We start from the raw sequence: 27,799 nt of genomic DNA, 5'->3' as shown, positions 1-27,799 counted from the left end.
CGCTCACCAACTGGTTGAGATTGCACATTTTCCCCCAGTGACTTAGTAAGCTAAGGGTGTTTACTACGGCCTAAACAACAAATGGACTGAGCAATAAGTAGGTAGTTGATACTTACTGGTATAGCTGATATTGAAGCCCTTCCCAGTATTTGAATGATCAGACTGAAATTCCAGTCTCATGATGTGACCGTTTGAGGCGATCTGTGATGGAACATCTTTTCCTGAGAATGTCCCAAATGTTGTTGGCTCAGACAGACCTAAAATCAAGCACAATTTAAACATTATTTTAGAGAGACATTTAATATTGCTTATCTAATTTATCCTGTATAAAATCAGGCCAGACTTGGAAAGAGAAAGGCTCATCCCAAGGGAGCTCAAAGAGGTGAATTAGGTGTAATTAGGGTTAAGAGAAAACAAAACACTGAGATGATTTAGCAGTTCCTGACACACTTGCTAAATGCTTACTAATATGCATGATAAGCACATAATGCTTTATTTAAGCATTAGAAGTAGAAGTGCCAAAGTATGAAATGTATTCATGGTGTAACAAATTATTGACATTCAAATAACTGACAATCTAAATGAATGTAAATGATTAAGCTGGTCCTGGTAAAGCCTAACAACTGTTGTGAGTTTTAATGAGAACAACAAGAAAAGTCTGTTAAAATGTCAATGTTAACTATAGGCCGCTGAAGGATAACTTGCTTCTCTGCATGCTTAGAATTTAAAACAACAACAACAACATCAAAAAAATAAATAAAAAATAGGAAGAAATCTCCAGTAAAAGTAGTCCATACTGAATGCACTGTATAGTAACAGTTACTACTAAATAGTACTAGATGTAAACATGCCTAGTACAGAGCGACAAGAAAGGCATTCATTCATGACCCTTTAACTTGTTAACTGAACAAAAATGGCATTATCCCGAGGACACCTATCTCGAAGATTATTTCCAATTTCCAATTTTGAACACTCATAGCATGAAAGCAACACCTGTGCACTATCGCATTGATCCAAATAACAAGCAAGAAACCTGAAGATCCGAGTATAAAAGGAAACCAGACACACATTAGTGTGTCATGCTTGCCAAAAGATGATACATAGAAGCTCTTTTGTACAGATTCTGCATTTGAGTGAATGCCCAAGAGACTAATATCAGGTGACTGTGGTGTCTGGGTCATTGATGGTATTGCACCTCAATGAGTATTGAACCATGCATTTCCGGACAATTCCATCACCATGGGAAGGAGCATTATCTTGTTCCAAGTACTCATCATCCCCTCAGGGTACATCATTGCAATGAATAGCATAACTTAGCTGGTATGTTTCAGTGTGCTCCAACACTGAGGTATCACTAGACAGTCATAAAAGGACGCACTCTATATGAGTTGAATAGTCTGAAACTTCCACCCCTTCGCCTGTACTGCTGTAATCATACATCACCTCAGGTCTGTCTAAGACATTTGTGTCACAGCATCAGACCATTTACTGCAAAAAGTAGTTATAAACTTTTGTTTGGAAGAAGATATTCTACTCTTCAGTGCACTCCCCAGTGATCCAAGCAGCAACGACAGAATCAGGGGGGAGTGTCATAAAAACTGGACTACAGCACATAGAAAAGCAACTTTCCAGGTTGAGATCACTGGGATATGTACATATACTCTATAAAAAAGGATCCCAAAATGGTAATGAAAGAATATAACAAGTCACAGGAAACATCTGCAGTCTCTGGTGCATGGGTAAGAGAAATACACAGGTGGTAATTATTGTGGTCATGGACAGCTATAAATTTCCCTTGTTCATGTGGCTCAATGTCTTATGTTTTGAACCAGATATATAACCACAGTGGTACAAACAGGCCTTTAAAGAAAAGTATGGGAACGTATGGATCTACAAAGACAAAAATAAAGGGGCTTTATACAGAGATGGAAAAAGTACAGACATTCTGCACTTAATACTTTTTATACAGTATTCGGTACAAACACTACTGTTAAAAATACTCCAGTAAAAGTTGTACTGAGTACAAGTAAGTAAAAGAAAAAAAGTACAGGCTCTGAAATGTTTTCAAAGTAAGAAAGTAAAAGTAGCTCTTCAGAGGAAACAGGAAACAGGAAAATGTGTATAGTCAATGGTTCAAGTGGAATTCAGCAGGTGCAGATAATGCTCAGTGTGGACAAAAGAATCATAACTCACAATGATTTCTATTAAGAGCTCCAACAGATTTTCTTAGTGTACAGACTGTGGTCAGCTGACCTCCTGCTCTTTGTGGACATACACAACTGAATTCAACTAGATGTCAGCAGATGTTTCATGAGTTGTCTTGGCTGATTTCTATCCTCTACACTGACTGGCTGTCTTTTTTTTTCTAAATGGTATAAAATTGGTATGAAGGTGGATTTCAGTCAATGAATCTAAGCATCATCATCTAAAATCTACTCTGCTACACTTGATGTAACCCAACTCTGAGCATGAAACCACAGATACTGTGCACCAGTCACACACAGTTCTTTACTTTAAATCCATCACAGTACAGCCAACTAACCTGTTTATTCTGCAGTAACCTGTATTTTTTTTTGCAGCCTTTAAATTACACAGTTAGTCCACTCAGTTTGATTTACAGCATGTTTCACAATATGAAAAAAGCATGATGTCACATATTCAAAGACCACTGAGTAGTCCTTACCTATAAATCTGACCTCTCTTCTTCCTCTCCTCCCTTGTGTTTCTTATCTTTCTCTATCTCTGAGTGAAGTTAGCCCTCTATCTTTTCTCTCTCTGGGATATACAGCAGCTGGACCTTTAGCTAGCAACACACTGTACGACAAACCTCTCTGCAATTGACAAATTTCAAATGCAACGGCGACGGCTCAACAAACATCCGCAAACACACTGATCTTTGTTGAACTCACAATAATTTGAAATGACCTGCCCTTTAAAAAAAAGGGCTCCTCTTCAGCAGGGTAGATAGATGCCGAAGTACTGCAACCACAACTTAAGGATACCTGTTTCCGGGTATTGTGGAAAAAAATACCCCCCCCCCCCGACTTTTGCACACGTCAAAACTACTTAAGTAAATTACAGATACCTAAAACATTGTGCTTAAGTATTCCAATACATTGGAAACTTTGCGGAGACTGGAGGGATTTAAACACAAATGTTGAAATTTTACAATGATCCCTTATCACGTGGTGAATTTCAATAAATATTAAACATATATCGCATAAATCTGCAATGTGACTTATTTTAGGCCAGCAGCGTGATCATGTGCTTTTGCTTGTAGCACAATAATAATTTCATAAGAACATCTCTATAGTGTAATGTACACGTCAACTCCATTTGTAACCATTTAAAACTATGATCCATTTTTTATTATTATTACACAACCGAACACATTGCATTAGCACATCTGCAGAACTCAGATGAAAGAGTCAAATTGCGTGATCCCCACAGTAGTCCTGGTCAGTTGTGGAGCACAAGGTTTGGCTTAAATACTGAGGATGATGCCAGATTGCATCAGGTGGCAGATTCCTGAAAGTCTGGCAGGGCATATCAGAAAATCACCTTGTAATTTATTTCTCAACTGAAAGTGATGAAATGACATATATATATATATATTTTTTTTTTACAAATATCCACAATTATTTATTTTATATACGTGGCAAAGAGAGCACTGAAAATGGAAATACTATTTAAATCTCACCAATTATGAATTTCATTTTCTTAGATTATATTAGATTCTGATGATATTATTTGGATAAAACTGCTTCGGCGAGCATATGCTGTCTTTTGAAGCATCGTGGCCTTGCACGATGGCAACACCAGGTTGCCAAACACTCTGCCTTCTCACCGTACATCTTTCCATCAGCTTTCACAATCATCTATGAAAAACCCCACCCTTGGTGAATTTGTAGAGTTAAACAATGATTTTGCAGATACTGAGAATGTGTTTTGTTTTTTCAGCTATTTCTGTGTCTAGACGCTTACATAATACCAAACAGGAAGCGATGGTCTGCATGCCTCAATCAGGATCTTGACACTCGTATGGTGTAGCACAGCACACCTCCATGTTTCACCACTTCAAATTGCAAGAATTTCCTGTTTAGTGTAACTACAGCATCAGCAGCAGCCAACACTCTCTCAGTGTCACTGTCCTGTATCTGCAGCAGTCTTCATGAGGGATTTTTATTGATCTGTTGGACAAGCCTGGGTGGAATATAGGAACATTTTTAAGGTGATTTATAAAGGAACACTACATATAGCATATGCACGCTGGTATGGATGCTGAACATCATTATCATTATTTTGACTTTTCAGCAACCTTCTTTTTTTGCCTTTTGCTTGTACATAAACTTTTAATACAGATGTTACTCAATTTTTAACTTCATTTAAATATGGAGGTAATGTTTGTCTAAAGTTGCTGTTTTGGTCACTTTCTTTTTCTGCAGCAATTTCTTCTGCGGAGGTGAGAAGTGCTGCTGTAATTGCTTTTCTGGTCAATAAGTGTATTAATCTTCTGACATTCCAGTGAACCAGCTGATGCTTTGATTACAGGTTTTGAGGTGAAAAAGCTATTACAATGCATATGTGTAGGTTTTTTTTTTTAGTTGGCTATTTTAAAAGTGCAGATATAAACAGATACACTGGAATGAGATGAAATGTATTGACGATCGCTAAAAGCCTGAAAACTGACAGTTTCTTACTATTGACTTTATGAAATTCATATGAATTTTTAAAGGTAACAGAGATGGCAATGGAAATCAATGTCAGCTGACATCACTTCAAGGGACAGAAAGGGAGTTTCAAGACCACTTCACTGATAAAGATGCTGTTCTTCACAACACTCCCATAGAAACTTTTCTTTTTATTTCCTTCTTGACTTGAATTTTAGGATTCAATGCACTTAGACACAATTAAGCTACACAGTAACTGAGTTGTAAAGTGCCAGCCTCTTTAGTCTCTAGCAACTCAAAAGCCCTTTCACTTATTCATTATTACATTGATAGGCAAGAGACCAGGAAGGAAATAGAATCAACGTAACAATAGCTAAAAGAGTGCCAAGATCCTACGTTATCTTATCTAAGTGGAGAGATTTAGAGAAAAGCCTTTGTAATAGTCTGTCACTATCTTCTCTTATATTAGATGACAATAATGGCTTTCTGATTAAGTTAACCATTTACATGCCATTCAAAATGTAGCCCAAAGTGTCATCTTTTTTTTTTTGCATGGATTTCATGCTGCTGTTGCCCCACTCAGAGGATTTATGGGTTATTACGGAGGTTCCTTTGTTCACTTTTGTTTGCCATTTGTGATTTCATGTTCTTTTATTCAGAAATACAAAAGAAGGCAAGTTCATAAGTGTCAAGTTGATATAAAACCTTCAGTGAATAGAAATTTGATTTCTTTTCTATAAAGGCATAAAAGCAGAGTTTGAGTGATTGCCTCTGCTGCATAATTCAATGATATTTTAGACATTTGATTATGTGACATGAGGACATATAATTAGACACTGCCAATCAATCATCGGCAATGAATTGGCATCAATAAATCTTTGTAAATATTTGTTTGTGTTCATCAGCCCAAGAACCGATAACCGATTAATAAGCATAATCTGTGAAAAGTGGATGTTCAATTAGTAGCTAACCTTATGAAAAACAATTATTGGGTGCAGTAATGGTGAATACTCCAGGGAAAATCAGGTAGCATGCAAACCACCACGTTTCTCTACCTCAGTTTGTTGGTATGGAAAAACTACAGGCATACAGAATGAGCTTTAAGCCATCCATTTATTTCTCACTTCAGCGCTGAAGTACAGTCAATTTGGAAAATGTGGTTAATTGGGATATACTATGAGGATTTTTGGATACTCAGCAGAATTTTTTTTTATTGGAAATTTTGGACTTTCAGTAAGTTTTTTGGTGATGTAAGATTTGTGCCTGAAAATAAATGTGCTTGCATTGCACAGCCCTGCATTAGAGCCTGCGCTATAGCTTACATCAGCAATATTCACTCATGTTATGTCACCCTTGATTTCTGGAATTTTCCTTCAGCTTACTGTCTATATAAAGAAGAAGAATGTAAGGACATATTTTGAAGCCACCGCTGGCATTAAAAGTTTTAGCACTGGAATTGCCCTTTTAAAGCAGAAGGCTGTCACACAAAACACAATAATGACAGTTCTCTGTGTGCCATCCTCAACTTTCACAGGCTGGCAGCAGTAGATAGAAAAAAGGCTCATAAGGAGAGAGCAACAGGCACCACTGCAGAAAACCAGCGCACATGTCCAAAAGATATGTTTTATTCTGCATTACAGGACAGACAACACTGAACTGTGACCTAATTCTGACTTTTGTAAATAAATTGTTATGAAATTTGAATTTAAAGTTCCTATACCTTGAATAAATATGTCATAATAAATGTTTAGAGATTTACATGGTTGAATTTAGATGAAAGATTACTTTTTAAACAAATTTATGCAAATCCAAAAAAGAAGATGAAAATATATATTTTTTAAGCAATTTCATGAAGGATTCCAAAAAGAGTACAGGAATCGTGCATCAGCATCAGAATAATGCTTTATCTGTATCATTATGGGAATTTATTTTAATGTTTTTTTTATATATATATATATTCCACGTTCCTTTTTCTCCCTTTTTTTGAGAACCAATATGAACATTTCTAGCATTTTAATGGCTGATCCATCTTTACAGGCAGTTTACAAACAAACTACATCTTCATAGTAGTTTGTTATAAATTGAAGTATATTAGTAATATTAATTTGATATTTATTGGTACCAAACTGAAGGGAAGTGACTGACTTTAGATGGATTTTCATATAATAAAAACTCAAGTACAGCAGATCATTGAGAGGTTTTTTTTTTGCTCTCTGTTCCTGAAGGCACAGATACACTGTGGTTTCCTTGTGACAGAGATTTATCACCAGTCAGAGCAAACTGGAAGACTTCAAAGCAATAACTGAACTGATTTCAGTTAGCCCATTGTAACAGCGATAATTGCCCTGTAATTTAAAAAAGGTTCTACAGAGACAAAAAAAAAGAATAGTGCTAGTCAATTATACACAAGTTCATCTTTAATGATCACCCAGTCAAACATGGGCTTGACTTGATTCAGTTTAAATCAATAACCTTTATTACAATGGGGAACAGCAATCTAATTGCTCTGTGTTTTATGTGAAGTGGAAAGCTATGCAAGTGTTGAAATGATAAATATTACATTACAACTACACATCCAGTGTGCCCATCATTCATCAACCCATCAATGAGATCCACTCAGCAATTCTCTTTACCAGCTGATACAGGATTTAATAGCTGCGAATTTCAGAAACACTCCCAACCTCCCCGCTCCACCCCACCACCACATATGTCTTTTTCACCTATTTCAATTGGTCACACAGACCAATATTTATGCCATAAGATAAATACATATGCACAATGATTAACAAATGTATTAGATCACCTGTCATGAAAAAAAAAAAAAGATTGTAGAACTGCACTAAAAACATTAAAAATAACGGTTATGGTTAAAAACAATAATTATTTTTAGCATTAAAATGTCATTTCAATTAAAGAGCTTGCACATACTGGTGGATTAAGCATTACAGAAACATTAAAAAACAATTTAGGTGATTACAAATACTGTTAATTTAGAGCAGCTGTAGCATAAACTTTACTCTGGGTGGCAGCCTAATAAATTTGTTAAGTACTGTATACTGAGGTTTACCTCTTAAAACCCCACCACAAAAGAACAGAGCAAAATAGAAACATGCAGTTACCTTCATCTTTGACCACCAACCAGTCGAACTGTGGCTCCAGGTCAAAGTCAGAGAAGAGGAGATGAATGCGGCTTCCCGGTTCAGAAATGATCAACCACACACAATTCAGGTTGTTTCCATATTCCTCTGGGTAGTTTGGGGACAATACAGTCCCTGATGGGGCCGTGAAGTTGAAAAAACATGAGACTAGAAAGAAAGAAAGAAAGAAAGAAAGAAAGAAAGAAAGAAAGAAAGAAAGAAAGAAAGAAAGAAAGAAAGAAAACAGCATGTTACTTTTTCAGGTAGCTGGCTGAGAGTGAAAACAGAAAGGCAGACGCTGACAGACAAAGTACAAAAGCAAGCAAGAAAAAACAACGATAATAAAAAATTAAATATGAAAACAAACAGAAAGAACAACTAGCACAGACACAGAAATGGTAGACTTACAGACACAACTGGGTTTATTGCCAGACCACTGATTATTGTGCTGGCATGTGATGGTTCTTTCTCCCACAAGTTCAAAGGCTGCCTGACAAAAGAAGGTCAACACGTCACCATGTTGAAAGCGGTCACCGCTACGGCGACCGAATGCAGGCACCCCAGGATCGCCGCAGCCGCCTCGTTCGATCTCTGTAATACACAAATGCAGAAAGTCACATTTTATTTCGATAATCAACGTCATGTACATGTTAGTTTTTAGATAAGGCGTTGTTTGGCCTGTATTTGCGAGGACGAGTTAAATGGCAATGGCATGCATACACTGATTTTGAGATAGCATGTGTATTAAATCAATGCAAACTCGGCAACAGATTACAAGATGGCCTTGAAATAATTTAAATAAATGTTCCACGTTACAAGGTTGCTGTAAAAGCTACCTTTTTAGGAAAATTGAGCATGTACAATATTTTCTTTTCACCCCCAGCTGTTCGCAGCATATGGCTGCTCCTCCCTGAGCCTTGTTCTGTTGGAGGCCTACTGTCATCTGATCGTTGAGGATTTCTCTGTATTATTGTAAGGTCTTTAACCTACAACATAAAGTGCCCTGAGGTAACTTGTTGTGATTTGGTACAACGTAAATAAAGTTGAATTAAACTGAATTGCATCCAAAAGTATGGAGAGTGAATCAGCTTAAATCAAATAATCTTAAGGTCCTTCTAGACTTGCCAGATATAATTGTAGCAAATGGATCAAATTCTTTGGATAAAAATAATACAGAAACAGAAACATTTATTTGCCATTTCACAAGGGCTTATTTAAAATCAACTTCCTTGAAAAATGGGGGCAAGAAACAGACAAATGCATTTGAACTGATAATGACACATGCAAAAGGGTAAACAACAAAGCTATGCCAAAAATCAGGACAAAATATGTATACAAAATATACCCCCCAGAAAAACAGACAAAAAGGAGAATTATGATTTGGCTTAAGAATATCCGGAATGTTTCGTTTATTGTGTTTGTTTTTGAACGAGTCAGGAAAATTCAAATGGGCTCTTTTCAAGCTGTCTGAATGCAAAGGCTTCAGTCAGAAGAGGGTGATGTTATTGCTTTATGGAGCAGAAAGCGAAGCGAACATGTCTAGCATCAGTTATATTACACTGTTGCGTTAAGAAGTGAAATGCAACCTGAAATTCAACGGGCAAAACTTCATTTTGTTTCCTACCTCAAAGCTAATTACCATCAAGGTAATTGTGGTGTAATTCAGCTCTAATTGTGAACAGCCAAACAATAAGTGGAGACGCACAGGTAGATGAAAACACACACACTGATTCATGCACACTCTTGTTAAGTAATCAGCAGGAGGTGGAAATTGAACAGAGCAATGCTAATGTTTGTGACGTGGTATATAATATGACTTCCCCTACTTCCCTTGTGCACATTTTAAGACACATACAGTATGTTGTGCCTGCCCTGTGTTCTCTTATTTACACCCTTTCCTCTGTCTCTGGCAGTACTCCTTTTAAATAGTTCCTGTTCTTCTCTTCCATTATGCATCTTCTTATTGCTCCAGGTCTCTAAGTCTGATACACTGTGTTTTATTGGCATTGGTGTCACATTAGCAGTACTGTCGACCTGGCCTGCAATCCTGTTCTATTCATTTGTGACTCATTTTCATCCCTTCTTCTCTTAATGGGAGTGTGTTTTTTATCCATCCCATTCCCCTCGCTCCCCTACTTTAAAATTTGACATTCTACCAGACGTCTGTCATCTTGTAACACATGCTCCACCGTGCTGCTGGATTCGCTTTGGGCAAACACATCTCAAGGTGAGATGTGTGTATGTGTTCAACACTTTTGCTATCTTCTGGGATGTAACTGCACCCACAAGAACAGAATACTCAAAGAAGCAGGAGGCATGTTGGTGGCCCATAGCTAGCTGTCACGCAGTTGATGAGTGTCAGGATGGATATCAGCAATCTTGAGCCCCCGGTAAGTCTGCCATTGTCATTGTAAATGCTTCTCTCTTCTGAGCTGTTTCTTTCTAATGTTACTTTTTAGACTTTTACTGAAGTGAAGATTATATATTTACATCTGAACAAAAATATTTTACGCTTCTTTTTTCCTATGCTCAGAGCCACACACTGCACACAGTGCCTCTTACAAGCAATCTAAGTACATAATTAAAAAGCAAATAAAAAATCTGAATGAATAAAATAAAGATCAGAATCGTGTTTAGTGTATTTTAATGCCAACAATTTGTTTCAAATAAACTTGCTTGATGTATTATTTGTTGTATCATTAACAGTCAAATATCAAAAAGTGAAGTATAAAAGTTTTTTTTTGTTTTATTTCAGTACTTCAAATTGAAATGCAGATCTACTACCTAAAAAATAAAAAATTATATGCTGATACTTCTTACATTGTTCAATCTTAAAGGCATTCAGTCCAGATTTTTCATTCATTACATTCATTCAAGATTGCACAATTTATATTGTTGCACTTCTGATGACAGTCACATTTGTCTGAAAGCCTCAATTATCATAATGTGCTGCGTGTTTATGACACTAACTCTGTCTTTCTTTAGTAATCGCGAACACACACGCACACACAGCAGGCAAGATTTCACAAGTGCAACGTGATGCCAAAAACAAGACACACATTGAGTTTCCCTTCAGGGTTGAAAATGTAAGCATGCTCAAGGGGTAACACTGATCAAAGGTTGTTACGTGGTGACATTATCCTTTTTGACAGTATCACAGTATTAAAGCAAGGACACACTCACAACATACACCACAGGCACTTGTTCGGCTGGCCAGAGGGGGGGGAAAAGCAGAAACTACTGCATCAAGTCTGCAAAGTTTTTTTTTTTTTTAGTTTTGGGTTTTTTTTTCTTTCCTTTCAGTTTTGTCATATGTCATAGCCTTGTAATTTATATAAAGTGGATCAAATAGGAGTTTTGAGTCATGAGCCCCGGCATTAGGACAAATACAAAACATATAAAATCAGTGGTCAGTGGTAGGCCAGTCTCATATTAAGCCAAAGAGTAACATAATGCTCAGTGTCTCTCATCACAGTTACACATGCACACACGCACAGATTTTCTATAGTTCAGTAGACCGTTCGTATTCCTTTGAAAAGTAATTGACCCTGGAAAACTTCACTGAATCAAACACAGCAAAGCAAAACAAGAGCATAACCTTTGTCCCTGTTTCTCTTTCTGGCTCTCACAAATTCCTCTGGTCTGTCCGGGACTTGATTTTGTCTCAGATGAATTGTCATTTTTAGTCTTTTTATCCGGCCCTGACAAGCATTTTTTTTTTGGGGGGGGGGTGCCATTAGACATCTATCCCTATATTTATGAAATTACTTTTCTATTTGCCTGTTTTATTCTCTGGCTTAATTTAATTTTGCTCAAGTTAATTTAGTACAGTTTAATTCATGAGTGTCACTAACATGGTAGGATGCAGTATTTAATCAATTATATCAATATAATAAAAGATGCGTCATGACTATTTGTTCAAAAATAACAATGAATATGTGCTGTTGACAAACAAAATAATTTACAGGACCTGAAGACTTGACATCTACACTGAGAGGATCTAGGATTGATATATTATGAGAGGCAATTTGTTGATGCTGCTTGAGACCACTGCTTGCCTCAAAGTGAACAGTCATTGCAAATCAATACAAAGTTATTCTGACTAATCACCTTTATTTTATGATGCAGGATATACATACCTGTCCTAAATCTTATGACTGTGGGATTTTGTTCTGCCAAGATGGGTCATTGAAGTCTAAGTGCCAAATACATTAATTTCTCTTTCTCAGTAAATCATGTTCATATTCTTCCAAATGATCTCTCCTTATTGAAAGAATGAAATATCATTTGAAGGAATGATGTTCCCTTCCTTCAACAGAAGGATGCTAACGTATAGTGAAGCTGTTTTAGTCGCACATACTGGTCCAACACCTTGCTAAGACATTTTATGTTGTTTTTGGTTTTTACTGTTGCATCATTATCTCCATAATTACCAGCTTAAAGTAAATATGAAAAATACAAACGCAAAATGAAGTAATTAGCTCACATTACTCATTTCTTACATTCTACATGCACGTGTGTGTGTGCGTGTGTGTGCGAGTGTGTGTGCGAGTGTGTGCGTATTTCAGTGAGGCATACCTTCATATACTGCCTTGAAGCCTGCTGAGCCGATTGTATCGTCTGACTGCAGGTGTAGCCACATCTGATTGGACAAGCTGACAATGAGGTCAGGGACGCTGGAGCCAGTGAGTCTACGTTTACATACACAAAAATAAAGTATTGAATAATCAGTATTAGTCATTGCTTGTATTTCATGAATCTAATGTCATACTTAAAATAATACTTTATTAATACGTTCGTTCTTTTATACCCAGGTAAAGTGGTTCTTACACATAAAGCACTCTCCGAGTATCTCCTATCTTCCCCCCATCTCCCACAGTCAGTGTGTCATATCCTCTCTCGAGATCAAACTCTTCAAATGACAGCTTTATTACCTGGAAAAATAAAACAAGACAAGAAAACAAATTTAGAAACTGTTACAAACTCCACCACATAGAAACAGAAAGACAGAGAGTCGCTGAGGGATTTATTTGATCTCTTGGTTTTTCGCCCTTACAGTTTCAGCCAATAGAAACTTATAATTACATGTACCACTGTGGGAATCTGAAAGTCATGTAGAGAAATGTGAATTCCACAAACAACTTTCCCTGAACATATTCATATACATATTCAGTAATGTGCATACATTCTTATATTTGTAAATATATTTATTCTTATAATTGTCCCATTCCTATTCTTATACTTTGCTTTGTTTGTATTTGTATTTGTATTTTGCACACCTGTTTTGCTTGTGAAGTTTGCACACAAGAATTTCACTCGCATGTGCTGTGACAATAAAAGTGATTTGATTTGGTGTCATGAGTTCATGACAAAAAAATATGTTAGAGGAGAACTAGGAAGCATGCTTCTTTTTTTTTTAAGTGATCTTTTTTGGTCATTTTTGCCTTTATTGGATAGTGGTATGGTGGAGAGAGACAGGGATGACATGCAGCAAAGGGCCATGGGTCGGACTCAAACCCAGCATCTGAGCTATGTGGACTCTGAGCTAACTGGCACCCCAGTGTGGCTTCTGTTAACCAGTCAAAACCAGTCTAAGATCCTAAAGTTTTAAGTTACCTTGAAACACAAGACATAGTTTGAGAAATGGTCCCGTGGACTCGCCCTTACAATGGGGTTCTTCTTACAAAACTGGTTGTTAAATATGTACAGTATTACCAGTCAGGCTTTAGATTAATAATAAATATATATGTTCAGCAATTTAAAATAAATCTTATCTCTCATAGGAAATCATGTTACCCTGATTATTCAGGGCAAGAAGTAGGAAGAAAGTTTTCTGCTGTATAAATTAAATTAAAGTACAAATATCACCAGTATAAGTCACAAACTTTTGGTTTCCTTGGACGTCACAATTGTCTACAGTTTAATCAAAGCTGCTGTGTTAAAGACCTAACAACGAATTTGATGGCGACTTTGTGCTATTCCAGAAATAATCCGTCTTTAAGAGAAGAGAAGAACAAAGGTCTGAAATTTAAGCACCTCTTGCTTTTTATTTAACAGCATCCTCCTTACAATCACAGATTGCATGAAGTCACCTGCAGGCACTGCACACACAAACACACACACGACATCCAACAAACACGCTTCTGCTGTTGAACTCTCAGAAATCGACTGCTAAATGCCTTACTTGCAGGCATTTTTGTGGCTGCAGTGGCCTGCATGCAGCATTGGATCATCAATCTGCTGTATGCTCTAATACTGGTATTCTATTATTTGCTGCTTGTCCATTATTCATTAGGTGTAGATCATATCCCTGACAGGGTGGATGATGACATATTTCTGCTCTCTTCAAGAAACCTCTAAGAAAGAAGAGCTCAATCAGTGAGCCTCTGGCGCATTAGAAGACTAAGATGAACGCTGAACATGTGATCGTGGTTGAGGATTCATCACAAGGCAAATCACACTGCAGTGAAGAAAAACCTTTGTGCAGGTGATAAGAGTGTAAAAACCATTTTTACATGCCAGAATCAGCCATGCACTGCTGAGCCTTTGGCTATGTTTTTCTTCTTCTTTTTTCTCAAAATAAAAATGTTCAGATAATGTTTAAGGATAGGGAATCATCTGTGGGATTAGCTGCCATCTGACAGGAATGGCAGTGAATCAATGGGTGTACTGTACAATTCTGTATTCATACATGTCTCAATGCATCTTTGCATACATATACACCACTTAAAAGCAGTGCACACAGATATGCAAACAGGATAATAGTTAAAAGAAAAAAAAACATGTTCCTTTTTGACAGCAGCAACTTACATTTAAGAAGCAGACTATTAAATATGAGACCAATACTTGCAGAAAGCATTTTCCTTTCTGAATATCCACAGAATGATACAGCCCCTGGCAAAGTTTAGTCTCTCCAAATGGTTACAAATAATGGGGAAAAGATGCAAAACAACGTTGCGAGGTATTAACTCCTGGCTAACAACAAATGACAGGGTGCATTAATAAACCATTATACTTAAGTTGTTTATGGGTTTTTCTACTCTATTTGAAGGTTCAAAGGAACACATGAATTTCTGTTTAGCTTTTAAAGATACAAGATCATTATTTTTTTAAATAATTTAAAAAAAGACAACTATGAACCACTTTTAAGGACACAATGTTAAGATCTGGCACATTTTTTTCGTTGCCTCTGATACATGAAAATTACAAATTTGTTACGTAGGGTGATTTATTTTCAAAAAGACAAACTATTCCACTTAACCATTGTCCACTGTGCGATGATTAACACTGCTCTGCCACATGTAAGAAAAGCAAACAAATGAAAAGCTGCAGAACAAAAACTGCTACAAACAACTGCAGCTTTTCAATTAGCATCTTTGTTGTTTTGTTAAACCCGACTTGTTGAGAGCTACACTCAAATCAGAATCAGAATACTTAATTTATCCCCTGGTTTGTTTTGTTGCAGGCAATCAAAATATAAATATGAGAGACATAAAAACGTGAAACAGGACTGAAACAGAGTCTCCGTTACTGAAGTAGCATTTTTATGTTTCTCCAGTACCGTGAAAAAGATGTTCTGCTCACAGTAGATGAATAGAAGTAATGGTAAATTAATTTGGTATTCATATCTATACACAAATAATAAAATCTTGAACAGTCAAAGCTTTTATTGTGAGCTGTATACGTGTTTGTTTCTAACAAGGGTAAAGCTGTTCTTAAGACTGTACAGCAGCAGCAGCTAGAGGTGATAACAAAAAGGGAATGAAGCAGAACAGAATCCGAAACAGGCTTGGTATGTTTTCCTGCACATCTAAGACTGTGTGTCTTAGATGTCCGTGTGTGTGTGTGTGTGTGTGTGTGTGTGTGTGTGTGTGTGTGTGTGTGTGTGTGTGTGTGTGTCTAGAAGGTGGTTTTCTCAGGTATATCTGCCTTAACAACTGAGGCAGAATAGTGTTAAGGTACAGCTGTTTCACTCAATGCTATATGAGCATTTCTGTTGCCTTATACGTTTCTGTACTTTATTTATGTTTGCGTATGTGTGTGTGTGTCTAGACAGTCAAGGGAGACTACAGACTTAAAGGAACTGAAGCATTATCACAAGGTCATTAGCAAGAAGCTCAGCACTGTTCAATAGATCCAAATGGGCCCATTTAGAAAGACATTAAGAGCAGCCTGCAACCCCAAACTACATTAGATTAGCTTCTTTATTCGCTAAAGCAAAGAAAGCAACAAAGACAGAAAGAAAAGAAACACTGCAGAAGGAAACAACGGTAAGTGCTCTCTGGGCCTTTCAAAATGTTCACCTAAAGCAAACAAGCATGTGTTGTACACATGAAATGGGTTTTCAGCACTTTTCTATATTCGCTTTTGGTTTCACTACATTATTTCTGTTTTTTTCCCCTAATATTTCAAGAGAGATATTCTTTGCTGAAATTTGCTCTGTTCCAAAAAGTTATTCTTTAAGGGTGGATGCCTTTCAAAGGGGTAAGTGAAGCATTATCATGTTGAGGTCATTAGCAAGCAGCAGAGCAGCTAAGAGCAGCTCAATAGGCCATTTAAACATTGTTAAGAGCACTGAGCAATTCAACCCTACAGTGAAATACCTTCAGTCAATCACCCAGTAAAGTTATAGTGCTGTGAACTTCAAAGTGTGTGACCACAGTCTGAGAGAGGCTGATAACAATCTTTTCGCTCTCTCATTCCCAAATCTGATGCTTTTCTGAATGCTAAAGTAGGTAATCTAAGAGGTACTTTTAGAGCATTTTTAGTCAACAAAACCTCTAAAACATTACCAGCTCAGACCGTAGCATTTCAGTTCATCTATAGCAGAGCAATAACAGGGTACATGCCTCCCCTGAATGTCCTGGAGCAATGGAAGAATGTGGGATTTTAAAACGGAGAATCCCCTATGTCTTTTCACATGCCCTCACTGTTGGGACGTTATGTTCGGGTAGTACTAGAGAATGCACAGACTTAATTGGATGGACTACTTCCTGAATGCCCTTGTTGAGTTGAGGCTGCAGTTGTGCTGAGTCACAGTGCACCAGCAGAGGGGAGAAATTATCTCATAAGAATAAATAATTTAGTAAATGTATAATTTATGTGTCTTTCTACCTAAATACACGTGTTCTGACCAAAGTCAAATCACTGACTTGTAAAAGAAAAATACACAAAGCACACAACCGCAAATCACTATATTTTGTTCATTACTTCACTGCAACCTCGGCTACAAATGTTCTGGGAGAGGCTTATCCTCCTCCTTAAGGGTATTAGAGCAGGTTTGATGCTTCTCTGTATCGTTATTCCCACTTAGGGTTCTCCAGAAAGAAAGCAGTCGGCCTGCCACGCTCACTTTGTTGTTGTTCTGTTCTATGTTTTCCCTTAAAAAAAAAAAAGATTTGGAGCCCTGTTAAAATGTCAGCACTGCACACATCTAATGAATTACATTCAGTCTGTCATTTCAGCTGCCAAATAAGCTAAGGTGACCCCTATAGAGGGTAACACATGTGGGTATAGGTTTTGTTTCAGTCCTGATGGCGGTAAAAGCTAGCTCCTTATTGCAGTTATGCCCAGAAACCAAAACAATGTTTTTCTTTCCTGACATCTGAATTCTTTCTAAAAGAAGAATCAATATTTTTTTTGGTTGTTTTTAATATTTACTCATTATTTGATCAGCCTTTCAAATGACCCATGATAACAGGAGCATTCAAGATCCCTTGTTACCAAATGATTTTCTAACATGAGCTTCTTTTGACAGCTCCCTTGTTGCAAGAAGTCACCACAGCATGCAGCTCCATACATTTGATTTGGCAGATTTTTTTTTACCCCAGATGCCCTTCCTGACGCAGCCCCCAGGGGATCTGTGTCTCCTCCCATAATAGCATATTTACCAGATTCATTCACTTGAGTCAGAAGCTCAAGGTGATGATATGTGTTACCTATAATAACTACAGCATGTTTTTTTTTGTTGTTTTTTTTTGCTGAAGGAACGCAATTAATTCACAAGACAGGCTTTTTCAAAGGTAGATGCTAGAATATGCCATGTCCAGGTTTCAGTATCCAGGACTGATAATAATTTTCACAATCTTGTGATATACAGGGCCTTGACAGTCGTGGGAACAAGGCTGACTAACTTTATTCTAAAGCAGCAGAGAGAGGCATATGTGAGCATGGTTATAAAGACGTGCCAAAATTTAATGCGTTTTTACTACCTCGAGTTCAGAAAAAAAAATCTGTCAAGAAAACTATGTACTGAGGTGACCTCTTGTCAGAGAGGGAACAGCTGCCCTAAAAGCAGAGTGTACGAGAATTCCCTAGCCGAGACTGTGCAGCTATGTTGACTCACTGGTGAGCTGCCAAATTGGAGTCTGGTACCTTTTTCCAGTATATTACTTTTAGCCTTTCAGCCAAATAAAGAAGTATAGAATAACCTGAACCCCATTTGGGGATGTAAGCTATAGGAAACTGATTTTGAAAGTAGTCACTTATAGAAAACAGATTACCTATATTGATAATGATCCCTATTTTTTTTTTTTTAATTCCAGATTTAAGTTTTAGGAGCCTTTCTTTGACAGTCTAATCAGAATTTTAGAAGTACTTGTGCTTCTCATTCCATCTCAAGAGCATTATAAATCATCTTTACAGTGTACTGCATCTTGCAGCTGCAATGAATTTTACGATGGATACACACTGTGCCGCTATAGGCAATGAGGGACAAATACAGAAGTGGATTGCATACCAAATGGCTCCTTATAGTTTCTCACCCTAACAATATGTTCTGATCAGCCAGGAAGAGCCTTTACCTCCAAATGTACAAAGAGACTAGAACTTCACGCAAACCAGCAGGCGAGGCTAAAACCTATTACTCACCTGAGGGTCAACACACTGTTATTTGTTAAATAATAAAAACAGTTCAGAAGATATTCCTGTTACACTAATTGTTATGTGGGTGGTTTGCCAGTCTCTCATTAAAATAGATCAAGGTGGGAATTTGCTGCTCTTTGTTTTAAGGCTTTGAGCTTTCATTCATGTTCTGTCTTCAGTTGTTTATTATTTTTCGGGGTCTTCAGAGCCACAAACTTTCCCTGTGTGCTTCAAACAAGAGGGCAGAGTTCAACCCTTGACAGATGGCCAGGCAATTAGAGGTCTAACATAGATATGCAATCACTCATTAACAGTCTACCTGACCTGCATGTCTTTGGTTAATGTGAGGAAACTGGATCACCAAGGGGAAACTTCCCAACACACAGGGACATAACAATAGATTGGACGCTGGGGGTGCAAACTGAACCCAGAGTAATCTTGTTCTGAGTCACACTCCCTCTTCACACCTAAGCACCTGTTTACGCACTGAGAATTAACATATTTGTGCTTTGGGGAAAAGTGGAAGGAAACAAAAGGGGTTTATAAATTAAAATCTAGATGTTATGTATGGTGTAGAACATTAACAACAGACACTAATGCTCATGATTTCTCACCGCCAGTGAAACTGATTAAGGCTCAGTGGAAGCAAAATTCGCGACATCAAAAACAAAAGAATGACTTAATTCGGTGGGATTTGTCCCCCAAAGTCATGAGCAGCAAGATCATCATACAGATTTTAGCAAAGCACCTCCTATGTGATACAGTGGTTTTATTACACAATTTTTATTTAAAGTGAACTATTTGCTCCTGGATTCATGTAAAAATGCTTCTTAGCTTTAGTTTTTATCTCACAGAATTGATATATGCTCTGTGGGTTTTCGGGTGAGACAAACAAAGTGTCCATCAATTTAAAAATAGACCGGAGAGCATGCTAGCCTCTGTGGCGCACCCTGAACGTGCCCAGATGTGGCACATGTTTATGAGTAGCCGACCTGCCCTGAGGTGACCTCTGCTTTAAGTGGTAAGAAAGCAAACAGCTGCTGTCTAGCAAAATATTTCCCCTGTCGAGGTGTTACAGCACCTTTGAGTGCTATTGACCTGTCGGCTGGACAGTTTAAGAAAATAAACTGCATACTGGATTTGAGCAACAGCTGTGTGAAAGTGTCGGGGAAATTGAATTCTAAAGTGTCGCATCTGCAGCAACACGACTAAAGGAGAAGTTGGTAACTCCCATGACTGGTTACTAGTGCAATTAAGGTGTCATTGCTGAGGCACATTGTTTTTCACAAAGAAATGTGTGTACCTGTGCGTCTGTGCTAATCCAGATTTAATATTATTGTGTTATTTATTTCAGCTAATACGAACAGAGCTGGGGTTTTTTTTTTTTTTTGGCTTCTTTTGTAGATAGTGACTGAAGATTAGTTTTAATCCCTCTAATTGCTCTGATTAGCCAATTTACACTCTTGTTAAACATATAACATTGCTCATCTATATGCCACGGTTGACTGGAAAGCCTTAGGTTTGGATTTGGCAGCAAACAGGGGGGTTAGCGGATTAACATTAATGGTGATTGGTATAAATGTTAGCCATATTAGAGACTGGCTCCAGCCCCCTGTGATCATGAACTGGATGAGCATTTGTGAAAATGAATGTATAGATGGATTGATGTTCGTTATTGTTCTTGATTTGGTCAATTTAGTTTTCTGTACTAAGTGTCTGTGAAGGTTCTCAGTCATCCAGGTCATTGTAGTCAAAGGAGCTTCCAAAGAAAAGCGTCTGGACTTCTTTAAGTTGCTTGAAGACGTTACACCTCTCATCCAAGAAGCTTCCTAAAATCCACAAGGAAGATGTCCCACTCAAACCCATAGTCAGTAGCATAAACTCAGCCACTTATAACATTGCAAAACACCTTGCTACCATCCTTGCACCTCTCGTGGGGAACACCCCACACCACATCAAGAACTCCACCGACTTCACCGACAAAGTCCAGAAACTTACCCTGGACACAGATGAAACCATGGTGTCCTTTGATGTAGTCTCTCTCTTCACTTGCATACCTACCACTGAGGCCGTGGAGACTGTCAGAAAACGACTACAAGAAGACAGCTCCTTGGAGGACAGGACCAACTTCACACCTGATCAGATCTGCACACTGTTAGACCTCTGCCTCACCACTACATATTTCAAATACAACGAAGGCTTTTACAGACAAAAACATGGCTGTGCCATGGGCTCCCCAGTGTCACCTATTATAGCCAACCTTTACCTGGAGGAAGTGGAAAGGAAGGCTCTGGGCTCTTTCAAAGGAAGAGTACCCAGCCACTGGTACAGATATGTAGACGACACCTGGGTCAAAATCAAGACACAAGAAGTGGAATCCTTCACTGCGCACATTAACGCTGTGGATAAAAACATCAGGTTCACCAGGGAAGACACAAAGGATAACTGTTTGCCTTTCCTGGACTGCGCCGTGCACATTGAAGAGAATGGCAAACTCAACATCGAAGTTTATCGGAAGCCCACACACACGGACCAGTACCTCCTGTTCGACTCCCATCACCCTCTGGAACACAAACTTGGAGTAATTAGGACCCTACACCACCGGGCAGAACATGTTCCCTCTAAGCCTGAAAGGAAAAAGAAGGAACACACACATGTAAAGGAAGCACTCAAAACATGCGGTTATCCTAATTGGGAGTTTATAAAGTCAGCAAAGACGCACAGAAAAGAAGATCAGACACCAGCGAGGGAGGATAAGAAGGACAGACGCAACAACATTGTCATCCCCTATGTAGCCGGCGTATCAGAAAAACTCAGGAGAGTTTTCTCCAAGCATGACATCCCAGTGTATTTCAGACCCAGCAACACGCTCAGACAGAAACTGGTTCACCCGAAAGACAAAACGCCAAAATACAAACTTAACAATGTGGTGTATGCTGTACAGTGCAGTGAGGAATGCCCAGACCTCTACATTGGAGAGACCAAACAGCCACTTCACAAGCGTATGGCACAACACAGAAGAGCCACCTCCACAGGACAAGACTCAGCAGTCCATCTGCATCTTAAGGATAAAGGACACTCTTTCGAAGATGCCAATGTTCACATTTTGGACAGAGAGGACAGATGGTTTGAAAGAGGAGTGAAAGAAGCCATCTATGTCCACTGTGAGCGACCATCTTTGAACAGAGGCGGTGGTTTACGACACCAACTCTCTGCCATCTATAATCCAGTTTTGAGATCCCTTCCCAGATGCTTTAACGCCCACTCACATCCTGGGCCATCTGACCTCAGGAATTTGCATGATAAGGTGGGGCCAGGTTTCACAATGAGCTCACCCGAAACCCTGGCTGATTGGGACCCACACCCAGTTTCACACCTTGGCTCAGGCGATTAGAGGATCATCAGGGGGTCCTTTTGTCCCTCTGTGGGGGGTCACTCCCACTAGGTTTAAATCTGGGAATCCCCACCATTTGACCTTAGAACTGAAGAAGCTTCTCGGATGAGAGGTGAAACGTCTTCAGGCAACTTAAAGAAGTCCAGACGCTTTTCTTTGCAAGCTCCTTTGACTTTCTGTGCTAAGCTATTAGTATTATTCGTTTTCTTTTATAATCATAGTCTTAGTTTAGTTCTTTTTATATGGTGGTTTCACCATAGTTCTGGTTCTCCATTGCTTCTTTTTGTCATTTTTCTTTTTCATTTCGGGTAAATCAAGACCCTACTTTCAAAGTCCACCTGTGACTTCTTGTGCCTTCCAGCTCCATTTATTCTACAAAGAGTTTTGAGATGGAATAGAAAAATACCCAACAGCAGCATGCTGTGGGTTCAGAAATGTCCTTTTACTGTTTAGGATTTTTTGCATTTTCAACAAAGAAACTTTAGCATGGCAAATCCAACATAAATTTTAATTAATGCATTATCACTAACGGATGACTCCAGTGCAGAAAAACTAAAAAGGTTGACTTTGTGATACCAATGCATCATCACTGACAGCCTCCTTCACTAGAGAGGCATTAGGTTCAGGAATGAGAGCCAAAGACAGAGCTAATACTGTGAATTATGGACAGTCAGACTGCCAAATTACAGTCAAAAGCCAGAATAGCAAAAAGCACCGAATTGAGATAATGTGCTAATTAGACAGCTATTGGTGAATGTCTTTCCATTACCATGGACACTGATGGTTATTTACGCTGCACTTTACTGATACATTTTGTCCAGTCTATGTGATCATCCACTCTGAGCTATGGCCTGCATATTGTTTTATTAATGATTGAGAATTCACTCTTATTTCACTGTTGCAGCAACATAGTCCTACCACCACAGCTACATATAAAAATATAGTATTTTAGACTAAATATAGTCAGTTGCTACACATGCCAACCAGAAGTAGTGGTTTGTAGCAGAAGTTTAATGAATGGAAACAATAAGGAGGGCTCCTTTCAGAGCGGAAGATCATGTTGCACCCAGAGCAAAAAGACACAACCCTTATTAAGCTGGCAAAGTGGGACCACAAATAAAAAAGTAAACGATTGCTTCATCTCCTCCAGGAAACATGAAGCACATGTAGCAGGACATCCAAATGATCACTGATTACAAGACTACTACAAGTGCCTCAAACATTGATGCTTCCCTGGTTCCACTGTCTACATTTCTTCCTGATACTCCATCAGAAGATAGCAACCACAAGGCCACAGCTTCTTGGCTGACTATGGCTAACTTCATTATGATAATGCACTGAATTCTGGGTATTATGTATTTGTTATGAAACAGCATAAAAGCAGTCCTGCAAAACAACAAACTGATGCAGAGTAAGAGTGGACTTTAGCACATTCTGGCTGAGGCTTTTATTGGTCTTCATTGGCCTCAATTTCTGTGTCAAGTAAAAGTTAACAGAATCTGACAGGATGTTAGAAAATGTGAAAAAGACGACTGCATGAGTATCTCAAAGTCCGTACACAATATATAAACACACACACACACACACACACACACACACACACACACACACACACACACACACACACACACACTAATAAAAAGACAGCAGTGATTGGAGCCTTAATGGGCATGTGTAATGATGCATTTCAGGGTGTAAGTGTGCGAGCAGACATAGCGCAGATTTGGACAAAAATTATTATCTGCTTGATACTGATGAATCAAATGACTGACACACCCGATAAGATGTGTGCGCGCGCGCGCACACACACACACACACACACACACACACACACACACACACACACACACACACACACACAGTTCAGTCTTGTTTCTGCTGCCCACCCGGGTATTTCTTCAATGGAAAGCCGACAGTTTACCCTACAACATGTTCTTCACAGTCTCTGGCAGCTAGCAATTAAATTGTCAGACAGAAAACACACATTCAACATTCATAAAGTCAAACACACACAACCAGATGCGTGTGCACACTCTCACACAAATAAAAACACAGGCAAACACAAAAACACAAATAGCTTTTTCTGCCAACAAGATGTCAGATCATAACAATCTGTATTGATTGTACTTCTTTTATTCAAAACTTAACAGAATGACGTACACAAGCAGTACTTATTGGCTGTTTGAACTTCAGCATATAAACCTACTTAAAGAAATCACAAAAGCAACGCACACTTCAATAAAAACGTTTTTGTTATAACGTGTTATTGACGAAAGAAGTATAATAGTAAGTCAGAGACAGAGTGAGGGAAAGAATAAAGATGAAGAAGAGCAGAGGAGATGAAAAGAAGAAAGGTCTACAGAAAGTTCACTGTTATTCCTCTTGGTTCATGCTCATTTGCTTTCTTTACATATATTATTCTCACCACAAAGAAAAACAACATACAAACACCTTTTTTTCCCAGGCAACCTACACTCAGGATGCTAACCAGTGGGTTTAATCATCTGTCTCATTCCCTATAAGCACAAATTAAGTGAAGCTTAAAGATCTTTGCTAAAGTGGGAATACACAGACATAGTACATAGACATAAAAAGTTAGCATGCTAAAAAAAAAGAAGTTAAGGGCCTTTTAGCAAGCTGTCCTGACAAAAGATAACCCCTGATTAAAAAACAAAGACCAAGCTTGATCCTGCTGTGATGGGACCAGAAGTTATTTCTGTTACACAGGACCCTAACCCGTTTTCAGGGAAATCCTTGCATATTTTCGCAAAGACAATACCATACTTTTTCAACCACAACATTTTGGAGTCCAGGTTTTGAACTGGCCCTCCTTCAGCTCACACCTTTTACTAACTAAAAAGACTGGGTGCATCACGAACCAGAAAGCATGCAGAAGTAGATCCACGACTGTTGAGCAGTTAGAATCCGGCATAAGACAACAATGGGACAACATTCCTCTCCCAAAAGTGCGTAACGGGTCCTACACATTGGTAAACATTAACTAGTCCTAAATGTTTTGAAATGTGTTGCTGCCATCAAATCAAAATGACCTCTTATGATTTGTTTTTTCTTAAAAATGGTACATTTTCTCTTTTGATATGTTTTCTGTGTTCTTTTGTGAACAAAATATCGGTTTATGACATTTGCAAATCATTGCATTCTGTTTTTATTTACATTTTGCACAGCACCCCAACTTTTTTGGGATTGCATCCTATCTCAGTGTCTTGTAGAGTGTAACTGTCTTGTATTTTGTCTCGTGTCCTTGTCTCCCCGTTTATGTATGTAGATAGTGACATTCTGAAAATGCCAGCAGCTGTAGTAGCTGATAATCTGTCATTATAGCCCATTCTTGAAGTGCACTCAAACATCAAGCCTTTTAAACACACATGCATGTGAATACACACACACACACACACACACACACACACACACACACACACACACACACACACACACACACACACACACACACACACACACACGCGCGTCCCAATGCAATGCACAGAATAGATAAAAAGCGTCCCATCCGTAATAAGCCCAGGCTATGTGTCTCTTCATAAAATACTTTACTGTATTCTATTTTTAACTTAAAGTAACATGCATAACACATGAGGAGGACTTTCCATCTGTCACCTGGCAATGAGCAAAATCTCATTTGTACATTTGTTGTGATAAAACTATGCAGCCACGTCAGTTAAGATTAGTGTGATTTCTTGTAAAGTACTTAAAGTGCGAATGGCTGACGGCAGCTCTAAAGCTGACGAGAAGCCTTTAAAGACCACTCGTGATTGTGATGTTGGTGTTAATAAGATTTCATGAGTGAATTCGTAAGATGCGCATAGCTATGTGAAAGAGACAAGTCAGCACTAACGTACAGGAACATATGAGAATTAAGTTGCGGCGAGAAACAAGCTGTTAGACATGGATAGATTTGCCTTTTCTCTCTATCAAGGTCACAATGGCCAACAGCAGAGAACAAAAAGTCAGTTTCTCACTCCTTTTTCTCTTTCCACTTTCTTTATTTTCTTCTCTCTCTTCAATCATATCTCACTATTTCTCCATCCAGCTCCCTTGAAGGCTCACAGGTGAGTAGACTCCATTTCCATCCACCTTTAGAAAAAACTTGAATGTCACATGTCAAGTACCTGCTTGGACATTCAGTCCTTTTTCTTTTCCTGTTCTCTGTTCCCGGTGCTCGCTTTTTAGATATGAAGTAGCAAGCTGAATATTCAGCCCCATTTTCTCCCCTTCCTTTCTCTTCTCTTTAGTTTTCAATGAGCTCTGTGCCTTCTCACTCTCCTTGCGTCTCTGTACTTTCACCATCTTCAGACTTAACATTTTAAACAAATCAAAGCGAAAGGAGAAAAGCAGATGACAGACGGAGAAAGTGGATGGGAAGATAGCAGTGCAGAGTAGAGTAGGTGAGGGGAGAGATGAGGAGAAAAGAGTGGAGAACAAAGAACTCAGCGTTTGTTGGGACAAAATGAGAGGCAAGTGGAGAGTAAGGGGGGAGGGAAGGGAAAGAGTGGAGGGCAGAGAGTGCAGAGGAGACAAAGGGGAACAAGATCTGAAAACATGATATAGGAGAATACACGAAGAGAAGAAAATCAAGAAAAGAAAAACGTAGATAGACTCGAGATGTTGTTCCACAGGTAAATAAATTATTCATGTCTCTGCAACGATGGCTCGAGAACCAAAGTTGCCTTGACAAAAGTGGAAGGGGGCAGGTGGGGTGGGATTAGGGTGATGACCGCAGCTGAAAAAAAATTCAAACCACAAACAAATGACAAAAATGAAGCCCGCAACAACAGTCCTTTAACTTCGTCAACACTCGACGTAAGAGAATATGTTTGTATACTGTGTCATAGTTTCTTCTGTGGCTTCCTGCAAGTCATGCTCACTACAGTAGTCTTTTCTTTCTCTCTCGGCTGCTCTTTTGAATTTCCACATTCACCACATTGGGTCATAAGCATACATTTTTTTTCCCCCAACAATATCCTGTCCCTCAAACCTCACTCATGGATTGTATTTCAGTTGAATGGAACTCAGTACTCTTCTTTTAAGATCACAACACAATGTGATGAAAGCATATTGCAGGTATAAAATGTGTATTTTCCACCTGTCAGATTACAGGGTTTTAGTTTTTTGATGTTGTTTTTTTAAAAATAAAAAACTCTTAGTAAAATTAAACATTGAAAAAGCTCACCTTCTCAGCGTCCATTGCAGTGATGACCCACACACAGTGGGCATTGTTCTCATATTGAACTGGGTAGTTGGGAGACGTTATGACCCCTCTGGGTCCTCTTAGGTTACTGCCACAGGTACGAGCTACAGAGGAAGAGAGCAAAAGAGAGAAGGAGCAACAAAAAAGATTTATAGTCTGGTCAAAACTGTGCTTGCAGATTCACCTTTTACTTTAGAAATAGGACAAAATGAAAACAGGGTGAGGTAGTGTCAGAGATCAAAATGTTGAAAAACAGAATGTAAGCATATAATATTTACTATGTTTACACCAGGGGTGGGCAATTCCAGGCCTTGAGGGCTGGTGTCCTGCAGGTTTTAGATCTCACCTTGGGTCAACACACATGGTTAGTTTGTTACCAGGCCTCTGGAGTACTTCAGGAGCTAATTTAGCCATTTAAATCAGCTGTGTTGGTTCAAGGACACATCTAAAACCTGCAGGGAGACTGGCCCTCGAGGCCTGGAGTTGCCCACCCTGGTTTACACTGACTGTA

At 38.5% G+C, this 27,799-nt stretch overlaps 1 protein-coding gene across 2 annotated transcripts in view; it reads right to left on the bottom strand.

Moving 5' to 3' along the window:
* LOC146583171 (CUB and sushi domain-containing protein 1-like) overlaps positions 1-27,799 on the bottom strand; it is a 456,826-nt gene that overhangs the window by 141,203 nt on the left and 287,824 nt on the right. For both annotated transcript variants that reach the window (XM_085268026.1, XM_085268032.1), the window contains exons 10-15: positions 27,271-27,392; positions 12,638-12,741; positions 12,386-12,498; positions 8,216-8,398; positions 7,790-7,975; positions 117-257 (exon numbers count right to left, since the gene is read on the bottom strand). In XM_085268026.1, coding sequence (XP_085124152.1) covers positions 117-257; positions 7,790-7,975; positions 8,216-8,398; positions 12,386-12,498; positions 12,638-12,741; positions 27,271-27,392 — 849 coding nt within the window. The remainder of the gene's footprint in view (positions 1-116; positions 258-7,789; positions 7,976-8,215; positions 8,399-12,385; positions 12,499-12,637; positions 12,742-27,270; positions 27,393-27,799) is intronic.

This window comes from Mchenga conophoros, linkage group LG1 (genome assembly GCF_057382185.1).
Source record: "Mchenga conophoros isolate Kocher_MC1m ecotype Shallow Benthic linkage group LG1, M_conophoros_male_GT1.1, whole genome shotgun sequence".
NCBI lineage: Eukaryota > Metazoa > Chordata > Actinopteri > Cichliformes > Cichlidae > Mchenga > Mchenga conophoros.
This window is presented reverse-complemented; position numbering and strand designations above follow the sequence as displayed.